This window comes from Lissotriton helveticus, chromosome 12, assembly GCF_964261635.1.
Source record: "Lissotriton helveticus chromosome 12, aLisHel1.1, whole genome shotgun sequence".
Classification (NCBI taxonomy): Eukaryota; Metazoa; Chordata; class Amphibia; order Caudata; family Salamandridae; genus Lissotriton; species Lissotriton helveticus.
This window is the reverse complement of record NC_136073.1, coordinates 855,571,750-855,599,521: the sequence shown is the minus strand read 5'-3', so window position 1 is coordinate 855,599,521 and position 27,772 is coordinate 855,571,750. Positions and strand designations below refer to the sequence as shown.

General features: G+C 47.9%; 1 protein-coding gene across 1 annotated transcript in view; it reads right to left on the bottom strand.

Annotated features, from left to right (window-relative positions):
- The window catches only part of TNFAIP8L1 (TNF alpha induced protein 8 like 1), a 635,767-nt gene that overhangs the window by 307,200 nt on the left and 300,795 nt on the right, over window positions 1-27,772 (bottom strand). Inside the window, exon 4 of the mRNA XM_078669950.1 lies at window positions 10,198-10,260. Coding sequence (XP_078526076.1) covers window positions 10,198-10,260 — 63 coding nt within the window. The remainder of the gene's footprint in view (window positions 1-10,197; window positions 10,261-27,772) is intronic.

Here is a 27,772-nt window from a genome sequence, read left to right as displayed (position 1 = left end):
GCCTATTTTCTTATTGGTGCCTGCAGTCAATTATTTGAATACACAAGAGGGCAGGTGGTCACGCACAACTAAAACTTTGCAGACTAGAATGTATCTCTTAAATCGGACCAGCATAGTTGGCGCAAAGATTCTTGCTTCCTAGGACTGGAAAAGTTTTGTCTTACCCGGCAGTCATAATGGCAATGTATTGTAAAGTTTTGGAGGCAATGCCAACTTATACACAACTCAGTGACTTTCCTTGCTCCCTGAGAGCCAGGGCATTCTGCACTAACCTATTTTCAACATTCAGTGACTGCACCAATTTATTCACAACTCTCAATGGCTTGACTTATTTTTTGAGAGTCGAGCACCTCTGCACCAACTTTAAACCGATGCTCGACCTTCAGTGTGAAAACGTTTCAACAAGGTGTCAAGCAGGGCACAAGTCCTAAATAAAGAAGTGGGGGGACGCTCACGGACAGGAAGTGACGTCACGACCGGAAGTGACGTCACGAAAGGCAAAAACCTAGAAGTGGGGGGACGCTCAAATACGTAAAGTGACGGCACGACCGGAAGTGACGTCACGAAAAGGAAAAAAACCTGTTAAAATAGGTATGTGTTTAATAGTTGGTGTAGCGCTTTTGCGCAGGGGGGACGGCGTCCATCCATTGGTTGAAGATCTCGGCGTCTATTGGGTACCCTGGCAACGGCGAACCTGGTAGGTGAAGGGGCGTGGTGACCGGCGTGGTGTCCTGCGGCAGTCCGAGAAACTTCCGATTTCAGCCATCCACCCGAACGCTCCTATTTTGTAAGGGTGGACGCGGTTTTGATTGTAAATGGTGGACGGCGTTTTGATTGAGCAGGGTGGCCGGCGTCCACCCTGGAAAACCCTTGAAAATAAGTGGGGGGATGCCGTCCACCCGCGTGGTACCCCGACTCGTGCCCTGGTGTCAAGAGTATTTTGGTGCCATAGTAAGAGTTTGGTGTGTAGCTCACTCTATGATCTCAGTCTAATTTGAGTGACCTCATTCTGGGGGCACCGGTCTCCACAACCAAAGAGAGCAAGCTCGAAGCGTTCCCCGCCTACCTTGTTGAGGTTGCTCTGGTGGTTTTCCACCAGCAGCATTAGCTAACTTCTCTATGAGTGATGACATTCTGTTCTTCCACAAGGAGCACATCGCTCGATCAATCAATCAGTATTTGTAAAGCGCTGCTAATCACCCATGAGAGCATCCAGGCGCCAGATTGCTGGGCTCAGTTGAAAAGCCAGGTCTTGAGTCTCTTCCTGAAGTCTGCCAGCGAAAGTGGTGTCTGGAAGTGGGGAGGGGGGGGGCGGCCGTTCCAGGCCTTGGGGTGAGGTGGGAGAAGGTACTGCCTCCGGTGTGGCTTCGGTGGATGCGCGGTGTCTGTGCGAGGGAGGCGGAGCAAAGGTCTGCGGATGGTTGCTAGAAGTTCAGGCGGTGGTCGAAGGTCCTAGGACGTGGAGGGCTCTGTGCACATAGGCACTCAAGGTAGCCCTTATTGCCAGAGGCTACTATCGCAAGGTGCGGTTATTGAGAACCCCCAAAAATATTTTTATGTTTAACCAACTTTTTATACATTGGTTAGGCCCCAGCATCTACCCCAACAATAACATTTTACAAGAAGCAATGATGAAACAAAACAATCATTGGCCGGAAACCAACACCTGGACTATTGGCTAAGCCAATGTTTGTTTTTCTAACGGGTTTTGTAATTGGTCGTCTATTGATATGCTTTTTCCGGTGCTCGAAATGAGTAAACAAACACCTGCCTTGAATAATCTGAAATGTATCCGAAGCAGGAAATCCTTTGAAGATGCGGGAATGTGATTAACGTGATTAATTAACAGCGCCTGGAGCGGGGAAGAGTCAGAAGAAGCGCTGCGCCTTTCTTCAATAAAATGAAATGGTTCTAAAAATGTTTGTTTAGTAGAACTAACCTTTGTCAGCAATAAATGAAAGAAAGCCAATGCATTAGCATTAAAAGTGCAAAATGTAAAAAAATCTAAAACACTCTGAAATCTACGCGTGGGTGGAATCAACAATAAAATAATATATTTTATTCGTCCTCCTCCTGCCCCTTGGGGTAGTAGGCATCTTGGGCACGTCTAGAGGGCCCTTCTCGTGCCGTGGCACGAGTGGGGACTATTTTCCCCTCCTGCTGCCACTACAAGGCCCTGTTAGCTGACACCCACATCCCTCATTAACAGCGACATCTGTAGGGGGTTCAGATGCCCTTCGGGGGGACCACGAATTCAAATGCCCCAAGAAGCGGATTGGCTCTGTGGTGCGCGGGAAGGAAGGACATGGCACCCCTTACAGGGACATGGCCTCCAGTGTGCCCCATAACATTATGGAATGATCCAATTCCCCCGAAAGTCATAGTTTTATTGTGATAATTGGTTTTGGTAAAGCGCCGCGCCTTGTGCACTCTTGACGTCTTGGCGCTAATGAGCGGTCCTTGCTCTCGTGCAGACTCGGCCTTCCTCCCTACAGTTTTCTGGGGGACATTGGGGCTTTTCTGAGGGGGGCCGTAAAACATGAGTTATGTGCGTGAATATGTGGGAGGCCCTTTGATCCAAGGGGGGGGGGGGGATATAATGAGCCTTTCCTGGGCACACAAGGTTGTTTTGTGAGAGATCTCCGTTTAGATGTGTGTCCAGGAAGCTTCCACACTGATCTTTACTAATATTCAGTCCTTTCCACGAGAGGAAACAGCAGGATTTCCGTTTCTTGCTTTGATGAAGTCGTGGCTATTGTTTCAGGCCTTACATCTTACTTTGTTTATGTGGCTGAAGAGTTCAGACAGAGGCAGGCAGGACAGCCTTGCAGGTCTTGTGCAGGCTGCTGGGTGTTTGTTGGGTGTTGAGTGTTCTCGGTGTGGTTCTGCTGTGATTGTAGGTCAGTGCATGTAGTCTTCGGGGAGTGCCTACTTTTCTACTATGGTTGAAGTCGCGGTGTACTTGAGTCCAAGGGGAGATCTCGGGTGGTTGTACGGGAGGGCTTGTTGGTGTCTAGGTCTAGGTCTGGTTTTGTCCTGGTTAGAGTCTGTTGTCGTCTAGGTGAAACTCAGCTGAGACCTAGATAAGCGTGTTTTTTTTTCTTGTTGGATGATATACTGGCCTACCTGAGGCTCAGTTCTGGTTAGGTATGGTTACGTTGTGGTGGGGTAAGGGTCTGTGTGGTTATGCAAGGCTGTGTTGTGGTTATGTAAGGGTCTGTGTGGTTATGTAAGGGTCTGTTGTGGCTATGTAAGGGTCTGTTGCGGTTGGGTAAGGGTCTGCTGTGGTTGGGTAAGGGTCTGCTGTGGTTGGGTAAGGGTCTGCTGTGGTTGGGTAAGGGTCTGCTGTGGTTGGGTAAGGGTCTGTTGTGGTTGGGTAAGGGTCTGTGTGGTTGGGATCTGTTGTGACCTATGCAGTGCTTAATTTGAGCCTTGGGTTTCCGGTACTCGGCACCGGCACTTAATTGTTAACACCAGCACTTATGACAGTCGGCCACATGGTGGCGCTGTTTGTCTAATTTAGTAACGAAAACAACAACAGTAGTTTATTAATTCAATATACATTAAAATGAGTAAGACCTGCTGCAAAGCCATTCTTATAGCTTTGGGGTCTGAAATAGCCAGATCAGTCACACCTGTAGAGGTGTGATGCTTAGTAATTGTGTTGTTACTGTAATTGGCAATGCTGACCACTTACTTTTTAACAAAGTAAGCACCGGGTCTACGTGAAGCTCATTTAAAATCGAGGTGTGTGGGTATCCTGCGCTCTAAGTGAGGGATTTTTGTGTATTTTATGGTGTTTTTTATGGGCTCGAAGAGGAATGCCTCAGGACTATGTTGAGGGTTTGTTGTGGTTCAGGCGATCATTTCTTAAAATCTAGATTTGTGTCTGCTGCGTACTACGATGATCTCCTGTCCTCTATGTAAGGGTGTGTTAAGGGCCATGTGACAGTGTTTTCGGGCTATTCGAGGGTCACTTATGCTCTAGTTGTCAGTTATTTGTGGTACGTATAAGGTCTTGTTGAAGGCCGTGTGTGTATAAGATTTACTTCTGTTTCGAGATAGCTAAGTCTGGGAGTGGTGCGAATTAGGATCTGATCACCTTCATGGGGTTGTTTAAAGTAAGACGGGTTGTCGAGCATATGCAGTATCCCATATAACTTTGCCTCAGCCCCCCCTCCCCTGGCGGAGCACCGCCCCCCATATTTAAAGATCTCCGCCATGTTAGTGGGCATAATTTTCCCGAACATAGCACTCTTGGCAAAACTGAAATGCTGGCCATCTGACATTATTTTTTGTTTTGCAGAAACAAACCTCCCAAGCGGCAAACTCTAATGACCCTTGACGTCTCTGCGCAATACTTAGAATAAGGACGTATTAAGTTAACTTGAAATGTATGATTAATGACCCAAACTAACATATTTCAATTTGAAAATAATTAAAGGAAGCACCTGCAAGGGAGGGGTGGACATGATGAACAATAGAATTATATTTTCAAGGCAAACCTTGAGCCAGATGTTCCTAAAGTACCATCTGTTCTGGTAACATATCTCTACGTGCTTAACTCAGTGGCTTACTCGTTGAGCTACTGGGTTAATAATACCAGATGTTGTACGTCCGGAAATCCAGGCTTCCCCTTGTAGGATATAACCAGAGCCACTGGAATTATGCGATTTGTGGCTTTGGCGTTTTCTGCACAACTGTGGATTTGCCGCATTTGCCACATAATCCAGCATCTGCAGCATAATCTACAGAGGTTAACAAAAATGTGGATTCTGGCTCAAACAGATCAAAAATGTATAAAAACACTGCAACATGTGTTATCCCCAGCGAAAGGCCCTTTCTGCTGTTTATTGCTGCATTTCGGTGTTACATTTGTACTTTTGAGGTGAAACTCTTGCCCAGTCAGTGTTAACATGTGTAAACATGGAAAAAATAATGAACTATTCCTTTCACAAAATGTGCTGCATTATGCCACATAATTTGCCTTTTCTTGCCTCATAATTTAGTCAATCGTGCCGCATAATTTGGCCCTCCCCTGTCTGATATTTCCAGTGGCCCTATGCTATGCTATAACTACCAAATATTTTCTGGTGATAAAGAGCTAGGAAGCAAAGCATGGCATTTGTCTTGGTGTTCAATTTCTTGTGCTCCCCCTGCTTTCCTGAGAGGAGAAATTCCAGGGAGTTTGATTCACCAAAGTGTCAAGGTCAGCAGAAAAGACACAATATAAGCCTCTGGATGACATCAGAGATTTGACTCCTTGCCCAGCTGTCCTCCCCCAGAAGCATCTGAATTGATGCCAAGGTGTAAAGAGAAAGAGAGGACTCTGCCAACTCTGTTTTCTTTCTGATCCTGCCTCTGCCTTCGTGACCTCTGACGCCAGGGCTAGTAAGGTCAGGGCTAGGGGGCCCTAGGTCAAATCCGGGATAGCACCTTCTACACCTGGCTCACCAAGACTGGGGTCCATGGAACCTTTCTCTCCCCAATCCCCACTGAATTTGGGGGTGATCGCTTCCCCCTTCCCACCCTACAAGCACACACGCCCATTATTTGGTGATGACCATTTGCAAGCTTTTGAAGGGTGGGGCGATGCCCGGAACACCTTTGGGAGTCCCACAAGGTTCTGACTGTGCAGGAGGCCCCGGAAATGTGTTCCATGTCCACCCCTTTTCCATTGGTTTCTTCCATTCTTTCCTCCCCGCGGAGCAGTTACTGAAATGGTAAAGTCCAGCAGGTAAAGGCAGATGTTTTCCACTTCAGTTAAGTACCTTTCTGCTGGGAAATGCTGGGACTGTAGATACACCAAAGGTGGTGATGGACGGAGTGTTGACAATACAAACACTCACCCGAGTCAACTGATCTGGGTTTAATCCATCACCGTTCTTTAGCTCACTCCGCCAACCCAGTTCAGAAATGGCCATATGCAAATCAGTCTGACCCTGTGCCTCATGGGAACAGTCCAGCCCGAACTGCCAAGCCATGTCTTCCCTGGACCGGAATCTAGCTTCCCAGGACCGGTTTCTGGCATTACAGCTGTCTTCAGCCGGGCTTGCTTGGCGAACAAAGAAAAACCAAAGGTGGTGATGGACAGAGCGTTGACAATACAAACACTCACCCCCAGTCAACTGATCTGGGTTTAATCCATCACCGTTCTTTAGCTCACTCCGCCACCCCAGTTCAGAAATGGCCATATGCAAATCAGCTCTGACCCTGTGCCTCATGGGAACAGTCCAGCCCGAACTGCCAAGCCAGGGCTTCCCTGGACCGGAATCAAGCTTCCCAGGACCGGTTTCTGGCTTCTGGTTCCTTGGATGCTTGATTCCGGTCTGGGAAAGACATGGCTTGGTAGTTCGGACTGGACTGTTCCCATGAGGCACAGGGTCAGAGCTGATTTGCATATAGCCAGTGTCTAACCCAGGGTGGTGTGGATTGCAAAAAAACAATGGATTTAGGCCCAGATCCTTGTACTGGGGTGAATGTATGACATTGTTCTACATTCTGTCCATCAACTGTGTTTTTTGCAATTTTCACCCCGAGTGGGCTGGATATGCTCAGACGTGAGTCCCAGGCTCTCCACACCACTGGAGTCAAGCTATCCAGGCTGATGAAGGCTGATAGCCAGAAACCGGTCCTTGGATGCTTGATTCCGGTCTGGGAAAGACATGGCTTGGTAGTTCGGACTGGACTGTTCCCATGAGGCACATGGTCAGAGCTGATTTGCATATAGCCAGTGTCTAACCCAGGGTGGTGTGGAGTGCAAAAAAACGATGGATTTAGGCCCAGATCCTTGTACTGGGGTGAATGTATGACATTGTTCTACATTCTGTCCATCAACTGTTTTTTTTGGGACTGTAGATACATCAGCAATTCCACTCTATGATCTTTGTATGTCTGTTGGTGAAAACGACAAGTGCAAAAAGGTTGGTACCCATAGCACAGTTACATCGCTCTGTGCTTGTTTGCACTTCATCAGAGTAAAATAGTTGTAAGCGATAAAGCTTGCTCCACATTCTGTATTAAATGCATAGATATCTCGAGGGACAAAAACAACTGCATTATCTGAGCCACTGGAGGGCTGTGTGTATTCCATGCCGTCGTTTTGTGCTCATCTGCTATTAGCAAATACACGCAAACCAGCCTTGATCCCAGACAGTCCAGCTCGAGGCATTCAGCCATTGGTTGGATTCTGCTGCCTGATGGCGAAACGAGCCAGTAGCCATGTGCCCGGGTGGGGACTTGGAGCAAACTGGGTAGGTTTCATGTGGGAACAGACAAGCCCCAATGCTGACAGGGGCACTGGTAGGGTTTTTTACATCCGCTAATCAGCAACAAATTGTTTACAAAGTTACTCTTTAAAAAAAAATATATATATAGAGTGGTTTTGAAGGGCGACCCCATTACAATGAATGGAAATGAAGCTATATTTGTTTTGGGGGGTGTGCAGGTGGTTGATTACTTTGAAGTTTAAGGGGGACATGTTGCTGGTTGGAATGAGAAGAGGAGCCCAGGAGGGGGCACCCCTCCAAGGAAGGGTAAACTCGGGGGATATGCAGCGCCCCTCCCCGAAAGGAGCCCCACAGCAGGCAGGCAGCCCCCCTGCCACGTGCAGAGATCTCGGCGCGCGCAGGAGGCGCAGTGTCACTGCATCGGCGGCCCCTTGATGTCCGGGTGGGGCCCTGCCCCCCCCCCCCCCCCTCTCCCTCGCCGCTCGTGTTTGCCCACAGTGAGAGGCGGGGGCCCTCTTCTCCGGGGCTACCTTTTAACCAGGAGTATCGCCGTTTTCGGATCCTGTAATTGCGGCTCCTTGAAGGGCGGCCTTTCATTTAAATCTATTTTTACCGCTCGCCGTCGCCCGAGTCCCTTTTCATTCCGATAATAAGCGCCGAGCCGGCTCTCTCCCGTTCTTTCTCTGCCTGTTTGAAAACATCCGCTGATTGTGGCCCGGAGAGCGGCGCGGGGGCGGGGCTGCCAGGGCGGCGCGGGGGCGGGGCTGCCAGGGCGGCGCGGGGGCGGGGCTGCGCGCAACGCGCTGCCGGGTTCTCTTTCCCAGCCCTGGTTCTGGTGCCACAGGAGCATCTGGGCCTGGAACCCGCCCAGATGTGGCTGTAAATAGAGTCTCCTCACAGAGAGGGGACAAGGGACTTTCATCGATCCGCCCAAATCCAGGGCTTGATTTAAGGAAACATTCTCTGCAAGAGACATTATCAGTTTTGTCACATGTTGTTAGGAGGAGTTGTGCGAACTGCGGAGTGTGTTACCTCCTACCGTTCCCGCTAATTTTTAGCAGTCAAACCAGAGCGAGCGGCATCACGCAGCGCAAGCGGGCGCCTCTTCTTTCTGCCGTTCGGGTAGAAGTTACACTCGAACGGCAGCTTTCTCAGCGAATGGTTTCTCAACGCAAGCATTAGCGACCATCCGCATTGAGAAATCTCACTGGGAAGTGGTCTAGCGTTGGATTTTCCTGGCTCATGTTCGCCACCTTACCGTTGGCGAGTGCGAGCGAAGAAAAAACTGCAAACTCCATGAACGGAGCGGAGTTCACTGCACAGGCCTATTTGTGATGAATTCACTGTGAGAGTCGGTATGTGGGCCGTTGGGTGGTGGCAGCTGGTGATAGCTGAAAAGGGTGGGATGTGATAGCCGGATTATTATCATTAATAATAATAAAATTACAGAAAACCATAATAATATGTCTTAATAACAATAATAGTTAATCATAAATAATAATAATACACATGGCCCAAAATTGCAGCCAGTTGAGTGAGGGCCTGTGCCTGAGAGAAGGAGTGCAAGCATCTTATGGCTTTCTGGAGACGGGCTGCTTTCGTTTGATAAACAGACCATAACAGCCATGTCACACTAGTATCGCAAAGTACAGAGATATTGTCCCTCCCCACCAAAAATAGACTTTGTAACACAAACACACTATTTTTTTCCCTTTTTAGAGAGTGGCAGAATGTAAAGAGTGCGTGCAGGTTTGGTAAAAAGAATTGTGGTGAATTTTTCAGTTACTCATAACGAACCCCAGCCACAATAACCAAGTCTCTGCTACAGAACCCTGTGGATAATCCCAGGTGGCCTCTTACCTGTTGCATTTCCATCAAAAGCACTGCCCGCTAGTGACCGGTCCAGACATCGGCAAGCAGCAGCTTAGCTTTTCACATGCCACGCCCCATCACCCAGCATTACAGACAAGTCTCTCTGTTGCCTGGTCCCGCATGACCACTGGCAGTGCTCCCTACAATAGAGAGGTTGTGCTGGCAGGTTGTCGCTTACCTCGCAGCCCACAGTGCCGAGGGCCTGCCAAAGCCCCAAGATCAGCCAGAAAAAGAGGAACGAATGAGCTTGTCGTCTACTCACATATCTGACTGCATCCGGGGTCCCGGCCACTGTGGAATTAAAAAGCACCAGCAGACTTACCTCTGAAAACTTGCAGTGAGACCTAGTGGAAACCTGTATCAGGAGAAAAATGGAGTAGAGCGCAGACGTCTACAACTGAGTGCCCCTCTCATCAGCGTCCCTCGTGACTACAGACTGTCTCATCGATTGCTAGTACAGCTGAGTGTCTGCAGCCGGCTGTGCCAGTGAGTGTGACAGACAGTGACGCGCAGAGACACTTTTCACCGACGACACTAAGTGCCCTTCCATTTCTGGTGCTTTGCGGCAGTTTTAAGATCTTCTTAGAGTTTCTCGTTGCTCAAATGAGGGTAATTTCGGATATATACAAATGCATTCCTCGCCTTCATTGCTTGATTTTGCTCGCGAGAAAGTGTCGCTCCTAGTCGTTGAATGTCACTCATAATTACACTGAAATTCTGAAAATGTCATACATAAGCAATCTGAAACCTACCTTGGCAGCAATGGCCTGGTCTGAAAAGACTCCACGACAGGTCGCGGAGAGCCGTCTTAATCAATGATGTTTTCTTTTTCTACTTTTAATTGTTTTCGTGGTGCATTGATTATAAAGGGGTAATATCCTTTCGATTTGCCAAGTGAGGTAAATGAGGCATTCTTCTATTGTACATTTGCAAACAACCAGAAGGGAAAAACAGGTGGAAAAAAGCAGCATACGAGTGGAGACTGTGGGCCCTTGGTGATAGGAACGGTGGGATAAGGGCACAAACCGGTTTCAAAGCCTCACTTATCCCCAAACCTGCAAAATAACGCTACAATAAACTGTCACTGTCCGCCTACCTGTGGCATTTCTCCTTCCTTCGAGGGGCGAGCGCCAGCCCGGTGGTCCCGACTTCACGGCCACTGAAAGAGAAGAAGACAGAGGATACCATTAGGAGATCACGTATACATTAACGCAACTTTGAAAATAAAAGAAATACATAACAAAATGACTGTGGTCTGGGTCGTAAGTCTTGCTTGCGTAACAAATTGCAACTTTTAATCAAATGAAACATGAGCTCTTGCAGTTTATCTGCATAGGTTCAAACACAATGTGAGCCAGTCTCTGTGTCAGAAAGATGCTGTGTTGTAAAGCTTCCTTCCAGCAGCGCAAGCTTCTTCCCAGCAGTGCAAGCTTCCTTCCAGCAGCCATAACGTCTTTCCAGCAGTGCAAGCTTCCTTCCAGCAGCCATAACGTCTTTCCAGCAGAGCAAGCATCCTTCCAGCAGTGCAAGCTTCCTTCCAGCAGCCATAACGTCTTTCCAGCAGAGCAAGCATCCTTCCAGCAGTGCAAGCTTCCTTCTAGCAGCCATAACGTCTTCCCAGCAGTGCAAGCTTCCTTCCAGCAGCCATAACGTCTTTCCAGCAGAGCAAGCATCCTTCCAGCAGTGCAAAATTCCTTCCAGCAGCCATAACGTCTTTCCAGCAGAGCAAGCATCCTTCCAGCAGTGCAAGCTTTCTTCCAGTAGTTCAATCTTCCTTCCAGCAGCCATAAAATCATTCCAACAGCGCAGATATCCCTCCAGTAGTGGAAGATTCCTTTCGGCAGTGCAGGCTTTCTTTCAGCAGTGCAGCTTCCTTCCATCAGCCATACTCTCTTTCCAGCAGTGCAAGAGTCCTTCCAGCAGTGCAGGCTTCTGTTCAGCAGTATAAGCTTCTTCCCAGCAGTGCAAGATTCCTTACGGCAGTGCAAGCTTCCTTCCAGCAGTGAAGGCTTCTTCCCAGCAGTGCAAGCTTCCTCCCAGCAGTGCAAGCTTCCTTCCAGCAGCGCAAGTTTATTCCCAGCAGCGCAAGCTTCCTTCCAGCAGCGCAAGCTTCCTTCCAGCAGCGCAAGCTTCCTTCCAGCAGTGCAAGCTTCCTTCCAGCAGCCATAACCTCTTTCTAGCAGTGCAAGCTTCCTTTCAGCAGTGCAAATTTCCTTCCAGCAGCCGTAATATCTTTCCAGCAGTGCACATTTCCTTCCAGCAGTGCACACTACCTTCCGGTAGCGCACGCTTCCTTCTGGCAGTGCCCGCTTCCTTCCAACAGTGAGGGCCTTCCAGCAGCCGGAACTTCCTTAAAACAATAGTAGTTTCTTTCTAGAAATATAGAACTTTCAGTGGCCTAAATTTCTGCCCAGCAGTTCGAACTTTCTTTCCTCAGTCAGATTCCTTCCAGTGCCAGCTTTTCCATCCCGGAGGGGAGTTTTTGTCCTGCAGAGGGCGCTATTCTGCAGGCTCAGCCTCCTATCAGTAGTGTGAGTTCTCTTTCAGCAGCACCAAATTCTTTCCAGCACTTAGATCTTTTTCCTGCAGGGAGATATTTCTTTCAGAAGTGAACCTTCTGCCGGTTGGGTAAGCTTCTTTCCGGCAGTGTGAAATGTCAGCATTGTGGGTGTTAGCCCAACAGATTGAACTTTCTTTCAGCAGTGAGAAATCCCCATAAGCAGTGTGACCTTGCTTCCAGCACTTTCTAACTTTTAAGACTGCTCTTTAGTTGTGTGACATTCACCTGAACAGTATCTTTGAGGTGCAATGTCACACGGTTCAAGCTCCCCCCAAAGAGTGTTCTTTTAACTTAAATGCTTGTATTTTCACTGTTTGCGCAATTCACAATTGTCTCTATCATGGAAAGGGTGGCAGACAGTTGTAAGTAAGTTAGGTAAGCAGCATGACACGTCTTCAGGTTACAAGATAGATTTATTAAGATAGCGCAGCAGAGCAGTACACCTAGCCAGCTGACCAGACCATAAACTGACAAGACTGGAACTTTCACTTACAAGTTAGAACACTAACAGGTACTCTGGGAGGATGGGAAAGTGGGAAAACAAAGGAAGGGCTACTGACACTAAGTAGCCATATTGAAGGAAGCACAAATAGATTACACAGACCCATGGAGTGTAAGCTCCATGCCACAGTGAACTTGTTGCACTGGCCCTAGGGGCTTTAAACATCTTCCCTAAAGCCAGGGGTGTAGATTAGTCACTCAGATTTTTTTGGGGGGGAGGGGCGAATATCAAATTTCCACACAAAAAGAAGGGGTGGGCTGCAGGATGGAGGGGTGAGGTAACCAAGGTTTCGTAACAGGGTCAGTAGTGATATGCATTAGGTGGGACTCTGTCTAGAGTAGCACAGAGGGTGAAAAACGATGGATTGGAATGCTACCCTGAACAATTGCCAGTGGTTAGGCTGTTTGCAACTATTCGTCCCCACAGCTTTTGGGTGTTTGATTTCCACTGGTAAGCCTAGAAACTGAGACTGGTGCACCTTTCCAAGCCTACTACTGCCAATGTTTGTGAGTTCTAATCAGTAGCAAATTTGCACCCGTTCAAGGAGTATTTCTAGTAGTTGCAGATTTACAATTTTTTTTGATAAACTGGGTGCTATGTATATTTTCGTTCCTGATCCAAAAAATAAACAAGTTAGAACCTCTTAGTGGATTGAGGATGATGAGAAAAAGCAACACAGACATAGCAGACAGCCTCATGGCCCCCAGACCCAAGTACCAAGTGAAGAATGCATTTATTTGGGCGGTGTCAGACCCCGAACAAACCCTGAATGTACGCCCCTGCCTACAGCTCCAGCGTGTTCCCCTTTCGGTGAAGCTCTCTTGTCTCGCAGACCACTGCTCGCTCATTGTTAACCAGCTCTGAAAGCTTGCGACTGACAGCTGTCAATCAAAGTGACAGAGAGAGCACAGCTATCTGTTTCTGTGGACAGGAGCGGACGCTTGACGCCAGCTACCGATAATCAGAGAGAGAGAAGGGAGCGGGGGTCAGGAAATGGCGAGAGAGAGAAGGACACTGAGAGAAGCAGAGAAAGGGAGAGAGGTGGATACAGGGAGGAAGAGAGGGAAGGGAGTAGCGGGGATATAGAGAGGGATGAAGGAAGAGAGGGGCAGATGAAGGAAGAGAGGGGCAGATGATGGAAAACAGAGAGACTATGCCGGAGGAGAGTGTGAGAGAGCTCTTTGCCGCCCATGTCTCAGTGCAAAGTGCTCAATGTTGCCGCCATGTTTCTGTGCTTGGTGCAGAACGCTGCCGCCATCTTGAACGTGTCACGTGCACACCTCTTCCCCAGGCTGGACATCCCTACACCTGAACTCGCCCTACACCTGGACCTAACCTATGCCTTGACTATCCCTACCCGGAGACGCCTACACCTGGATTGTCCCTATGCCAGGAATACCCTACAGCTGGACTGCCCCTACCGAGGAGATGTCTCACACCCTGGGCAATGCACACACCTGACAGGCCTTGCGCCTACACTGCCTCTACGACAGAACCACCCTAAAACAGAGCTGGCGTACTCGTGGACTACACTACACCTGGACTTTCCATACACTTAGGCAGCGAGGAGCCATGTCGGGTGGGTGATTCTTTACCTGGGTATATACTATGCTTATGAAGAGACGGGTCGTAACATTCTTTGTGAATTGCATAAGGTTTGGGGCAGTTTTGATGTTGACGGAAATGTTGTCCCAGACCCTTGGAGCCTTGGTGACCGTCCTGAAAGCCGTCAGAAGCGGTCGCTCCCCACGCAGCTCCCAGCACTATTGCGGTATCCCAGCTCTTTGCACCGCCAGACCGCCTATTTGAACTGCATTTATTAGCTGCTTGTCATTTTTAGGTCGAGCTGGCGTTGGAGCGCGAAGCGCTCCCACCAGCGAGACTATAGTCACCTTCCTCCCTGTCAAGGGAGTAACAGCTGTGAACGAGCCCGATACAGACCTGGGCACGAGCCGACCCAGGTCTGTGAACGAGCTTCAAGGTTGAGCAGCTTGTGCACGTTTGTTGGACGTCAGGCGCTGCAAGCCCGCCAGACCAATTATCCCAGCATGAAACTCTACTTCCTGAGGCGCCACAAGACCAATTATCCCAGCAGGAGTCTCCACTTCCTCAGGCGCTGCAACAATTATCACAGCATGAGACGCACTTATCACAGCCTGTCAACAGGCGCCCCAGGCTGCTGGAGCACTCAACTATAATTAATGTGCAGTTGAGTGCTCCAGCAGCGTGGGGCGGCTCTCTGCATGCTGTGATAATTATCACTTTGGGGCCTCATGCTGTGATAATTACGGCGGCATGCTCTATTTGCAGCACTGAACATTTTCAAAGAAGGCGAAGCAGTGACATTCATTGGAGACACTCACCCTCACGCCCTCACCCCCTCACCCCTCACACACCTCCTCACCCTCACACCCTCACCTTCACACCCCCTCACCTTCACACCCCCTCACACACACCCTCACATACCCTTACCAGCACAGCAAAACATAACACAACACAGCACAGCAAAACACAACACAGCACAGCAAAACACAACACAACACAGCACAGCAAAACACAACACAGCACAGCAAAACACAACACAGCACAGCAAAACACAACACAGCACAGCAAAACACAGCACAGCACAACAAAACACAACACAGCACAACAGAGCAAAACACAGCACAGCACAGCGCAGCAAAACACAGCACAGCAAAACACAACACAGCACAGCAAAACACAACACAGCACAACGCAGCACAGCACAGCAAAACACAGCACAACACAGCACAGCAAAACACAGCACAGCACAGCAAAACACAGCACAGGACAGCACAGCAAAGCACAGCACAGCAAAACACAGCACAGCACAACACAGCACAGCCAAACACAGCACAGCAAAACACAGCACAGGACAGCACAGCAAAGCACAGCACAGCAAAACACAGAACAGCAAAACACAGCACAGCAAAACACAGCACAACACAACACAGCACAGCACAACACAGCAAAACACAGCACAACACAGCACAGCAAAGCACAGCACAGCAAAACACAACACAACACAGCACAGCAAAACACAGCACAGCAAAGCACAGCACAGCAAAACACAGCACAGCACAGCAAAACACAGCACTGCACAGCACAGCAAAACACAACACAACACAACCCTCACGCCCTCACCCCCTCACCCCTCACACACCTCATCACCCTCACACACCTCCTCACCCTCACACCCTCACCTTCACAACCCCTCACACACACCCTCACATACCCTTACCAGCACAGCAAAACACAACACAACACAGCACAGCAAAACACAACACAGCACAGTACAGCACAGCAAAACACAACACAGCACAGCACAGCAAAACACAACACAACACAACACAACACAGCACAGGACAGCAAAGCACAGCACAGCAAAACACAGCACAGCACAACACAGCACAGCAAAACACAACACAGCACAGCACATCAAAACACAGCACAGGACAGCACAGCAAAGCACAGCACAACAAAACACAGCACAGCAAAGCACAGCAAAGCACAACACAGCACAACACAGCACAGCAGCACAGCACAGCACAACACAGCACAACACAGCACAGCAAAGCACAGCACAGCAAAACACAGCACAGCACAGCAAAGCACAGCACAGCAAAACACAGCACAGCACAGCAAAACACAGCACAGCACAACACAGCACAGCAAAACACAACACAACACAACCCTCACGCCCTCACCCCCTCACCCCTCACACACCTCATCACCCTCACACACCTCCTCACCCTCACACCCTCACCTTCACACCCCCTCACACACACCCTCACATACCCTTACCAGCACAGCAAAACACAACACAGCAAAACACAACACAGCACAGTACAGCAAAACACAACACAGCACAACACAGCAAAATACAACACAGCACAGCACAGCAAAACACAACACAGCAGAGCAAAGCACAGCACAGCAAAACACAGCACAGCAAAACACAACACAGCACAACACAGCACAGCAAAACAAAACACAGCACAGCACAACACAACACAGCACAGCAAAACACAACACAACACAGCACAGCACAGCAAAACACAACACAACACAGCACAGCACAGCACAGCACAGGACAGCACAGCAAAGCACAGCACAGCACAGCAAAGCACAGCAAAACACAGCACAACACAGCACAACACAGTACAGCACAGCAAAACACAGCACAACACAGCACAGCACAACACAGCACAGCACAACACAACACAGCACAACACAACACAGCACAGCAAAACACAGCACAGCACAACACAGCAAAACACAGCACAGCACAGCAAAACACAGCACAGCATAGCAAAACACAGCACAGCAAAACACAGCACAGCACAGCAAAACACAGCACAGCAAAACAGCACAGCACAGCAAAACACCGCACAGCACAGCAAAACACAGCACAGCAAAGCACAGCAAAACACAGCAAAGCACAGCAAAGCACAGCACAGCAAAGCACAGCACAGCAAAACACAGCACAGCAAAGCACAGCAAAACACAGCACAGCACAGCAAAACACAGCACAGCAAAACACAGCACAGCACAGCAAAACACAGCAAGCACAGCAAAACACAGCACAGCAAAACACAGCACAGCAAAACACAGCACAGCAAAACACAGCACAGCAAAACACAGCACAGCACAGCACAACCAAGCACAGCACAACCAAGCACAGCACAACCAAGCACAGCACAACCAAGCACAGCACAACCAAGCACAGCACAACCAAGCACAGCATAACCAAGCACAGCATAACCAAGCATAGCATAACCAAGCATAGCGTAATAAAGCACAACAAAAAATAGCATAACAAAAAATAGCATAACACAACACAACACAACATAGCATAGCAAAACAAAGCATAGCATAGCAAAACACAACACAACATAGCATAGCATAACAAAGCATAGCATAACAAACACAACAAAACATAGCATAGCATAACACAACATAGCATAGCATAACAAAACACAACACAGCAAAACACAACACAGCACAGTACAGCAAAACACAACACAGCACAACACAGCAAAACACAACACAACACAGCACAGCAAAACACAACACAGCAGAGCAAAGCACAGGACAGCAAAACACAGCACAGCAAAACACAACACAGCACAACACAGCACAGCACAGCAAAACAAAACACAGCACAGCACAACACAACACAGCAAAACACAACACAACACAGCACAGCAAAACACAACATAACACAGCACAGCAAAGCACAGCACAGCACAGGACAGCACAGCAAAGCAAAGCACAGCACAGCAAAACACAGCACAACACAGCACAGCACAGCAAAACACAGCACAGCACAACACAACACAGCACAGCACAACACAGCACAACACAACACAGCACAGCAAAACACAGCACAGCACAGCACAACACAGCAAAACACAGCAAAACACAGCACAGCAAAGCACAGCACAGCAAAACACAGCACAGCATAGCAAAACATAGCACAGCAAAACACAGCACAGCAAAACACAGCAAGCACAGCAAAACACAGCACAGCAAAACACAGCACAGCAAAACACAGCACAGCAAAACACAGCACAGCACAGCAAAACAAAACACAGCACAGCACAGCACAACCAAGCACAGCACAACCAAGCACAGCACAACCAAGCACAGCACAACCAAGCACAGCACAACCAAGCACAGCACAACCAAGCACAGCACAACCAAGCACAGCACAACCAAGCACAGCACAACCAAGCACAGCATAACCAAGCACAGCATAACCAAGCACAGCATAACCAAGCACAGCATAACCAAGCATAGCATAACCAAGCATAGCATAACCAAGCATAGCATAACCAAGCATAGCCTAATAAAGCACAACAAAAAATAGCATAACAAAAAATAGCATAACAAAAAATAGCATAACACAACACAACAAAACATAGCATAGCAAAACAAAGCATAGCATAGCAAAACACAACACAACATAGCATAACAAAGCATAGCATAACAAACACAACAAAACATAGCATAGCATAACAAAACATAGCATAACAAAACACAACATAGCATAGCATAACACAACATAGCATAGCATAACAAAACACAACATAGCATAGCATAGCATAACAAAACACAACATAGCATAGGATAACAAAACAAAGCATAGGATAGCAAAACAAAACATAGCCTAACAAAACATGGCATAACAAAACATGGCATAACAAAACATGGCATAACAAAACATGGCATAACAAAACATAGCATAGCAAAACATATAATAGCATAGCAAAACATAGCATATCAAACACAACAAAACATAGCATAGCAAAACAAAGCATAGCATAGCAAAAGATAGCATAGCATAACAAAGCATAACAAAGAATAGCATAGCATAACAAAACATAGCATAGCATAACATAACAAAACATAGCATAACATAGCATAGCATAACAAAACACAACATAGCATAGCATAACAAAACACAACATAGCATAGCATAACAAAACACAACATAGCATAGGATAGCAAAACTAAACAGAGCATAGCATATCAAAACAAAGCATAGGATAGCAAAACAAAACATAGCCTAACAAAACATGGCATAACACAACATGGCATAACAAAACATAGCATAGCAAAACATATAATAGCATAGCAAAACATAGCATATCAAACACAACAAAACATAGCATAGCAAAGCATAGCATAGCAAAACAGAGCATAGCATAACAAAGCATAGCATAACAAAACATAGCATAACAAAACATAGCATAACAAAACAAAACATAGCATAACAAAACATAGCATAGCAAAACAAAGCATAGCATAGCAAAACACAACACAACATAGCATAACAAAGAATAGCATAACAAACACAACAAAGCATTGCATAGCATAACAAAACAAAGCATAGGATAGCAAAAAAACATAGCATAGCATAGCATAACAAAGCATAGAATAGCAAAACAAAACATTTCATAGCATAACAAAACATAACATAACAAAACATAGCATAGCATAACAAAACATATCATAGCCTAGCAAAACATAGCATACCAAACACAACAAAACATAGCATAACAAAACATAGAAAAACAAAGCATAACACACACAAGCACACACACACAACCACACACACACAACCACGCACACATAACCACAACCACACACACAACCACAACCACACACAACCACACACACAACTATCTATCTATCTATCGCCCTCACTCTATCTGTCTATCGATCTATCGCCCTCACTCTATCTGTCTATCTATCGCCCTCACTCTATCTATCGGCCTCAGTCTATCTATCTAATCGCCCTCACTCTATCTAATCGCCCTCACTCTATCTATCTATCGCCTTCACTCTATCTTATCGCCCTCACTCTATCACCCTCACGCTATCTATCGCCCTCACTCTATCTATCGCCCTCACTCTATCTATCGCCCTCACTCTATCTATCACCCTCACTCTATCTATCTATCGCCCTCACTCTATCTATCTATCGCCCTAACTCTATCTATCTATCTATCGCCCTCACTCTATCTATCCGCCCTCACTCTATCTATCTATCAATCTATCTATCGCCCTCACTCTATCTATCTATCGCCCTCACGCTATCTATCTATCGCCCTCACTCTATCTATCGCCCTCACTCTATCTATCTTTCTATCGATCTATCGCCCTCATTCTATCTACTTATTTAGATACTGATCGCCATCACTCTATCTATCTGTCTAGCTATCTATCGCCCTCACTCCTATCTATCTATCTACCTATCTATCTCGCTCACTCAATCTCTCTATCGCCCTCCCTCTATCTATCTATCCCACTCACTCTATCTATCTATCCCACTCACTCTATCTATCGCATCACCACAGCATCACTAAGGGGCACAACAACATCACTATGCGCTACCACAACAACATCACTATGCGCTACCACAGGATCATTGAATGCCACAGCATCACTAGTCGCCACCACAACATCTCTCAGCCCCACCACAGCATCAATCTGTGCAACCATTTACCAACAACTGGGTCAAATATGATCTCTCAATGTTTCAAGCTTTATTACAAATGTCACAAAAAGAGGTTAGTATTTCACTTCTGTTCTTGGATTTTCGTCACAATAAAATACACTGAACATATTCTTCAGAAAAGTTATTTACAAAAGTTTAAGCTATTGCCATTATAAATTACAATAACTTTTATTTAAGTATTAATTATTAAAAAAATTCAAAGCCATTGTTATTTGTAATATCAATACATCTAAGTCACGTGAATACAACACATATTGCATTACAAATGCTATAGGTGTCACAAGTTATAACTATTGGCATTGTAAATGACAAAGCTATTATTTTTGCTATTTTCAAAACCAACACATATATAACAAATGTGTCATTTACAATACCAATAGCTCAAACTTTCCTAATGCGAGACCTTATGCATTGCAAATGCTTGTTAATTGTATTGTCGATTTATCATTTAATCGCGTGTTAGTGCCTGCCTGCTGCTACATTTATAAATTGATCGTAGCGCTATATTTGAAAATCGCGCTTATATTTGCATTGTATAGTGATTGGCTGCCTATGGATTTATACATCACTGTGTGCATTGCGTTGATAATAGTTTGGATTTGATCTGTGCATAGCGCCCCAATCCAGTTTCGATTTTGGCCTGCAGCCATCTTGTTGTTTGTTGTCGTGCCTCCCTGCCCGGACCTCCACCCCGCTACCGCCTCCCAGCTGACCCTCCCTCCCACTGATACTGTAGGCTTTACTTGCCTGCTGCTACGCTGTGACCGTCCTGAAAGCCGTCAGAAGCGGTCGCTCCCCACGCAGCTCCCAGCACTATTGCGGTATCCCAGCTCTTTGCACCGCCAGACCACCTATTTGAACTGCATTTATTAGCTGCTTGCCATTTTTAATTGTATTGTCGATTTATCATTTGATCGCGCGTTAGTGCCTGCCTGCTGCTACATTTATAAATTGATCGTAGCGCTATATTTGAAAATCGCGCTTATATTTGCATTGTATAGTGATTGGCTGCCTTTGGATTTATACATCACTGTGTGCATTGCGTTGATAATAGTTTGGATTTGATCTGTGCATAGCGCCCCAATCCAGTTTCGATTTTGGCCTGCAGCCATCGTGTTGTTTGTTGTTGTGCCTCCCTGCCCGGACCTCCACCCCGCTACCGCCTCCCAGCTGACCCTCCCTCGCCCCTCCCCTTCCACCATCCTCATATGACAAATGCTTTTGCGCGCAGCGGTCACGTGCAGCGGTCGCGCCCTTTGCGCGCCGGAGGTGCGCCAAAGGTAAGCCCGTCTTCGCCCGTCCGCGCCTGGACCGCGCCCAGCTCCAGATCCCCTGGCCCCCGCAAACCACCCGCATAACGTATGACGCCGCCACCCTCCGTGCCATTAACCCCGGACGCACACCACAATGCTACGTAGCTGCCCCAGGACGTACCCACGGTCCCTTCGCCTGCCACTCCTGCAAGTTCGCCTGCATCAAGACCCACTCCAAATCATCCTCCTCGATACACCTCCCCGATTCTAACCACCTGAAGTGCATCCTGCTGAACACACGCTCGGTCCACAGACACGCCACTGAACTCTGGGACCTACTCGACACTACTTCACCGGACATCGCCTTCCTTACGGAAACCTGGATGAACGCATTATCAGCACCAGACATCGCCATAGCCATCCTGGACGCTTACAAGATCATCCGAAAAGACCGCACCAACCAAACAGGAGGAGGAATCGCCATCATCCATAAGAACACCATCAGAATCACGACCAGTTCCGACGATAACCTTGCAACCGCCGAACACCTCCACTTCCAGATCCACACCGACCCCAGGACCACACTTAGAGGCACCATCATCTACAGACCACCAGGAACCCGTACACAATTCAGCGAAGACATCACTGACTTCATCAGCCCACATGCCCTTCACTCCGAGAACTACATCCTACTGGGAGACATCAACTTCCACTTGGAAAAGAAAAACGACAACCACACCACCACCCTTCTAGATAACCTAGCCAATCTCGGACTCAAACAAATTGTTGACACCCCCACCCACGTAGCCGGACATACGCTCGACTCCATCTTCACCTCCTGCAAACACATCTCCTTCGACCACACCACAGCTCTCCATTGGACGGACCACAGCTGTGTTCACTTTAGCTACAAAACCACCACCACCCACTACCCCCCACAACCTATTCCTCGAAGAAACTGGAACAAAATCACCACTGACCAACTCCTCACATCGCTCAACCAAAACCCTCCCGCCCTTCCATCGGACCCAAACCAAGCTGCCACCAAACTCAAACAATGGATCACTCACAGCGCTGACGAATTAGCACCCTTGAAAAACCACCAAACCAAACAGGGTAGCAAAAAAGCCCCCTGGTTCAACGATGACCTTAAGAAATCCAAGAAGCTATGCCGTACTCTCGAGAAAACATGGAGAAAAAACCCAACCACTGACAACCTGACCACCTTCAAGGCTGCCACCCGCAAACACCACCAATTGATCCGATCCACCAAGAAATCAGCATTCAAGGATCGACTCGACATCAACGCCCACAACAGCAAGGAACTATTCAACATCGTCAAAGAATTTACCAACCCCACCGCAGCCTCAAACGACATTACGCCCTCCCAAGACCTCTGCGATTCTTTATCCTCTTTCTTCTACAAAAAAATTGCCGACATACATAACAGCTTTGAGAACATATCCAAAGAACAGTCCACCCCACCCACCTCCGAACCTAAACCGCTCTCTAACAACCTTAGCGCCTGGAACCCAATCACCACTGAAGACACCATCCGCCTAATGAACTCCATCCACTCAGGTTCGCCAACAGACCCTTGTCCCCACCACATCTTCTACAAAGCAGACTCCATCATCGCACCCCATCTCCGCGATGTCATCAACTGCTCCCTCAACTCCGCTACCTTCCCAGAAAGCTGGAAACACACCGAACTCAGCGCCCTCCTGAAGAAACCCACAGCAGACCCCTCTGAACTTAAGAACTACCGCCCCAATTCCCTCCTCCCATTCCCTGCCAAAGTCATTGAGAAAGCCGTCAATAGCCAGCTCGCCGCCTTCCTTAAATCCAACAACTCCCTCGACACCTCACAGTCCGGCTTCCGAGCCAAACACAGCACCGAAACCGCCCTCATTGCAGCGACAGACGACATCCGAACACAACTGGACAACGGAGAAACAGTTGCCCTCATCCTACTCGACCTCTCCGCCGCCTTCGACACAGTCTGTCATAGCACCCTCATACAACGCCTCAGCAACATCGGCATACAAGGAAAAGCCTTGGACTGGATCACCTCGTTCCTCGCCGGGAGAACTCAGAGAGTCCGACTCCCCCCATTCAAATCAGAGGCCACCGAAGTCATCTGCGGAGTACCACAAGGTTCATCACTCAGTCCCACCCTCTTCAACGTTTACATGAGTCCCCTCGCTTCCATCGCGCGACAACACAACCTCAACATCATTTCCTACGCTGACGACACCCAGCTGATCCTTTCCCTCACCAAAGACCCTTACACCGCCAAAACCAATCTTCACGAAGGCATGAAAGAAGTAGCCGAATGGATGAAAAACAGCCGCCTGAAACTTAACTCAGACAAAACGGAAGTCCTCATCCTAGGATCACCCCCCTCTGCCTGGGACGACTCATGGTGGCCACCGGCCCTGGGCTCAGCACCCATACCTACAGACCACGCACGTAACCTAGGCTTCATCCTAGACTCCTCCCTCTCGATGACTAGACAAGTCAACGCCGTCTCATCCTCCTGCTTCAACGTACTTCGCATGCTCAAAAAAATCTTCCGTTGGATCCCCATCGAAACAAGAAAGACTGTCACCCACGCACTGGTCACTAGCTGACTGGACTATGGCAACACCCTCTACGCCGGAACCACAGCCAAATTACAGAAAAAACTCCAACGCATCCAAAACGCATCAGCCAGACTCATACTGGACATCCCTCGCCAAGCTCACATTACCGATCACCTGAAAGACCTCCACTGGCTCCCCGTCAACAAGAGGATAACGTTCCGTCTCCTCACCCACGCACACAAGGCCCTCTACAAACTAGGACCCGAATGCCTCAACACACAACTGTCCTTCTACACACCCACCCGCCAACTACGATCCTCCAATCAAGCCTTCGCCGCAATACCGCGCATCCATAGATCCACCATGGGAGGAAGATCCTTCTCCTACTTGGCGGCCAAAACCTGGAATTCTCTCCCCACTCACCTCCGCCTTACACAGAACCACACTTCTTTCAGAAAGAAACTCAAAACCTGGCTATTCGATAAATAATGCACCCCCCCCCCCCAAGCGCCTTGAGACCCTCTGGGTGAGTAGTGCGCTGTACAAATTCCTGAACTTGAACTTGAACTATATGGAGGTGGGGGGGTTCCTGGAATAAGCTTCCAGCCCAGCATCACCAGAACTAAGTGTGAGACTCAGCAACGACGCTCAACATCCTGTGATTCTGGACAAATCATTTAATCTCCCTGTGCCTAACAAAAATGAATGTGTCCTCATGTAACAAAATTGGTACTCATGTAAAGCGCTCTGATACCCGATGTCTCGGGTCTAGTTCATGCTATATAAAACTCTATAAAAAATGTTTTAAAAATCTCAACTTCCAAAAGTTGCACAAGCTTTGGCTTTTCCCTACCCGTTACACTGGTTACATTTTCTACCAGGGCATCTGTTGTTCCCTTGACACCGAATAGCACCTTGAAGCGCCCCTAGATGTATTTGTGCTTTACTAAAGAGTACATTATCTTAGGTTACATCTTGGTCTTCACAGGGGGCTTTAAACCTGCCTAACCTACTGCTTCAGGTATTACCCTCAAAGGAAAAATATGGGAATGTGGTAAATTCATGCGGTATTTCCAATTCTTCTGATTTTTGACCTACTGTAAATGAGCAACATAGTGGCCATCCTTACCGGGAGGTGAAGGCACCTGAGGTATTAATGTATGGGCTAGAGCGGCTACTGCCCTGCCTGGTAGCACAGCTGTCCGCACGCCTGTTGAGCAGCGACAATACACAAGATTGTCCGACACTTCTGGATGTGCGTGTCTAATGCACACCTCTGATGCAGAGCGTGCCCAGATGTGCATGCTGTGCAGCTGCTGGTACCTCCAGCAGTGCCCAGGCTTGTCTCAGATGATGGATGGATGGGATGTGACACAGCCTACCTGCCAGCAGCATCCCGAGGGAAGCCTGGCTGTGTGCAGCCATGGATGACATTGTGGTACCAAGATGGTGGTGGAGGTGAGCTTCTTCAAAGGTTACTTCAACACAGCATCCTGTGCCCTCACCACTCACCTCCAAGGGTATCAATGTAGAGCGTCCAGGTGGGTCTCAAATGATGGATGGATGTGATGGGACACAGCCTACATGTCACAGCAAACAAATGATGGACGGAATGCTGACAATGCAAACATTCTCCCCCAGTCAAAAGATCTGGGTTAAATCCATCATTCTTTTGCTCTCCACGCCACTCCAGTTTGGACCCAGCCATATGCAAATCAGTCTTGACCCTGTGCCTCATGGGAACAGTTCAGACCGAACTGCCAGGCCAGGTCGCCTTTGGAACGGAAACAAACATCCTGGTACCGGTTTCAGGGTATGTCACCCTTCTTCAGCCAGACTAGCTTGAATCCAGTGGCATATGTCGCCCAGAGTGGGAAGGCTATGCCCAGAGGTGGGTCCCGTGCTAACTACACCGCTGGATTCAAGCTAGCTTGGCTGATGAAGGGTGATGCCCTGAAACTGGTCCCAGGATGCTTGTTTCCGGTCCAGGTAGGACCTGGCTTGGCAGTTCGGGCTGGACTGTTCCTATAAGGAGCAGGGTCAAGAGTGATTTGCATATGGCTGGGTCCAAACTGGGGTGGTATGGTGAGCAAAAGAATGACGGATTAAACCCAGATCCTTGTGACTGGGGGTGAATGTTTGCATTGTCCAGCATTCCATCCATCAATTGTTTCTTTTGCACAGCCTACATGCCAGCAGCATCCTGAGGGAAACCTGGTGTCACCAAGATGCTAGCGGAGATGAACTTCTGCAAACATCAGTTCAATACAGCATCCTGTCCTCTCACCTCGTCTCCCTTTCTGAGAGTACTGACTGCACCTTCACACTCCAGTGACAGACAGATAATACATGTCAGTCCTGCACAAGAGCGCTGACGGTGCAGTCACAGTCCGTCACCTCTGATGTAGTGCCGCTGCCCTGCATGGAGTGCTGACTGCACCTTCTGCCTTCATTACCGAGTGCGCTACGAGGCCCCTCTGCGCTGCATGAGAGCGCTGTAAACCACTGCTCCATCTTCGAGCACGCAAAGGAAGTGCTCTGCATGCCTGAGAGTATCAAGTGCAGTAAAAATCCAAAACCAAACCATGCAGCATAGAGGCGGTGCAATAAAAAGTATGGCGCACATGGGACATGCATCACTGCAAGGGGAGCACACACAGCATGCAGCACAGGGTGCATGTGTCAAACAGACCCTGTGTCACATACGCCAGGCAGCCCACAGTTCATGCAACACACCGGCTTTACACCAGCCATGCAGCTCACAGGCCTTGCTGCATACAGGCCATACGCACCCGGGGCTTGGGGAACAGGCGCCACCCAGCACACATGCCTTGCATGAGCCCAGCACAAAAGCGCTCTTTGATTGTGTATCATTGTCTAGCGCTGGTATTCATTGACCATGGCTACTGATAGGTGTATCATTCTGAATTGACTAATGAGACACTGTTTTGTTTTAAGAGTTCGGTACTCCATTTGGAGTCCTGCCTAGGGACCAATAGGCACGACTGCATGTGTTTTCGATCTATGTGTTATTGGTCCATTATGATGCCGTTCATACTTATACCTCTATATTTTCAGGGTATAGCTCGCTCTTGTCAATAGGAGTCCACGGGCCCACCCTTCTATTTTGAATCTGCCCCGCATTTATGGTGGCTTCCCGGTAATTATACTATCCATTCATTTGTTTCCCTAAAGAGATGCATCCTCGCCAGTTCATCTTCATTTTTTAAATTATTTTTCATTACCTTTAGGTGCCCCCTCCTCACCCCACCTCACGCTCTAGTCCTGAAGAAGACCACGTAGTAAGGTGCAACTCAACCTACACCAAGCAGGGGTCGAAACGTCGACTTTTTACGTCTACACCTACCCTGGGACAATAGATTATTGTTACTGTGTTTTATCATAAGGGATAGGTTTACAAATGTTGAACATGAGGTTCTAATAACAAGCTTATGTGATATCAACTATTTATTCTCTGTGACTACATTTGACCTTTGAAACTTTCACACGTAACCCTACTCCTCACGAATCACTTACCTACCCCACCCTTTCCCACGCCTTTCTTTGGGCACACTGTCTATTTATATATTGAATATGTTTATACATAAAATGTGTGTGGATGAGGATGTGAACAAATAACATCACTCATCTAAAATTGTGTATTTTGTTATGCACCAAACAGTTTTTAGTATTCCTTTGCTCATCTAAGCGTACTTACTGGGAC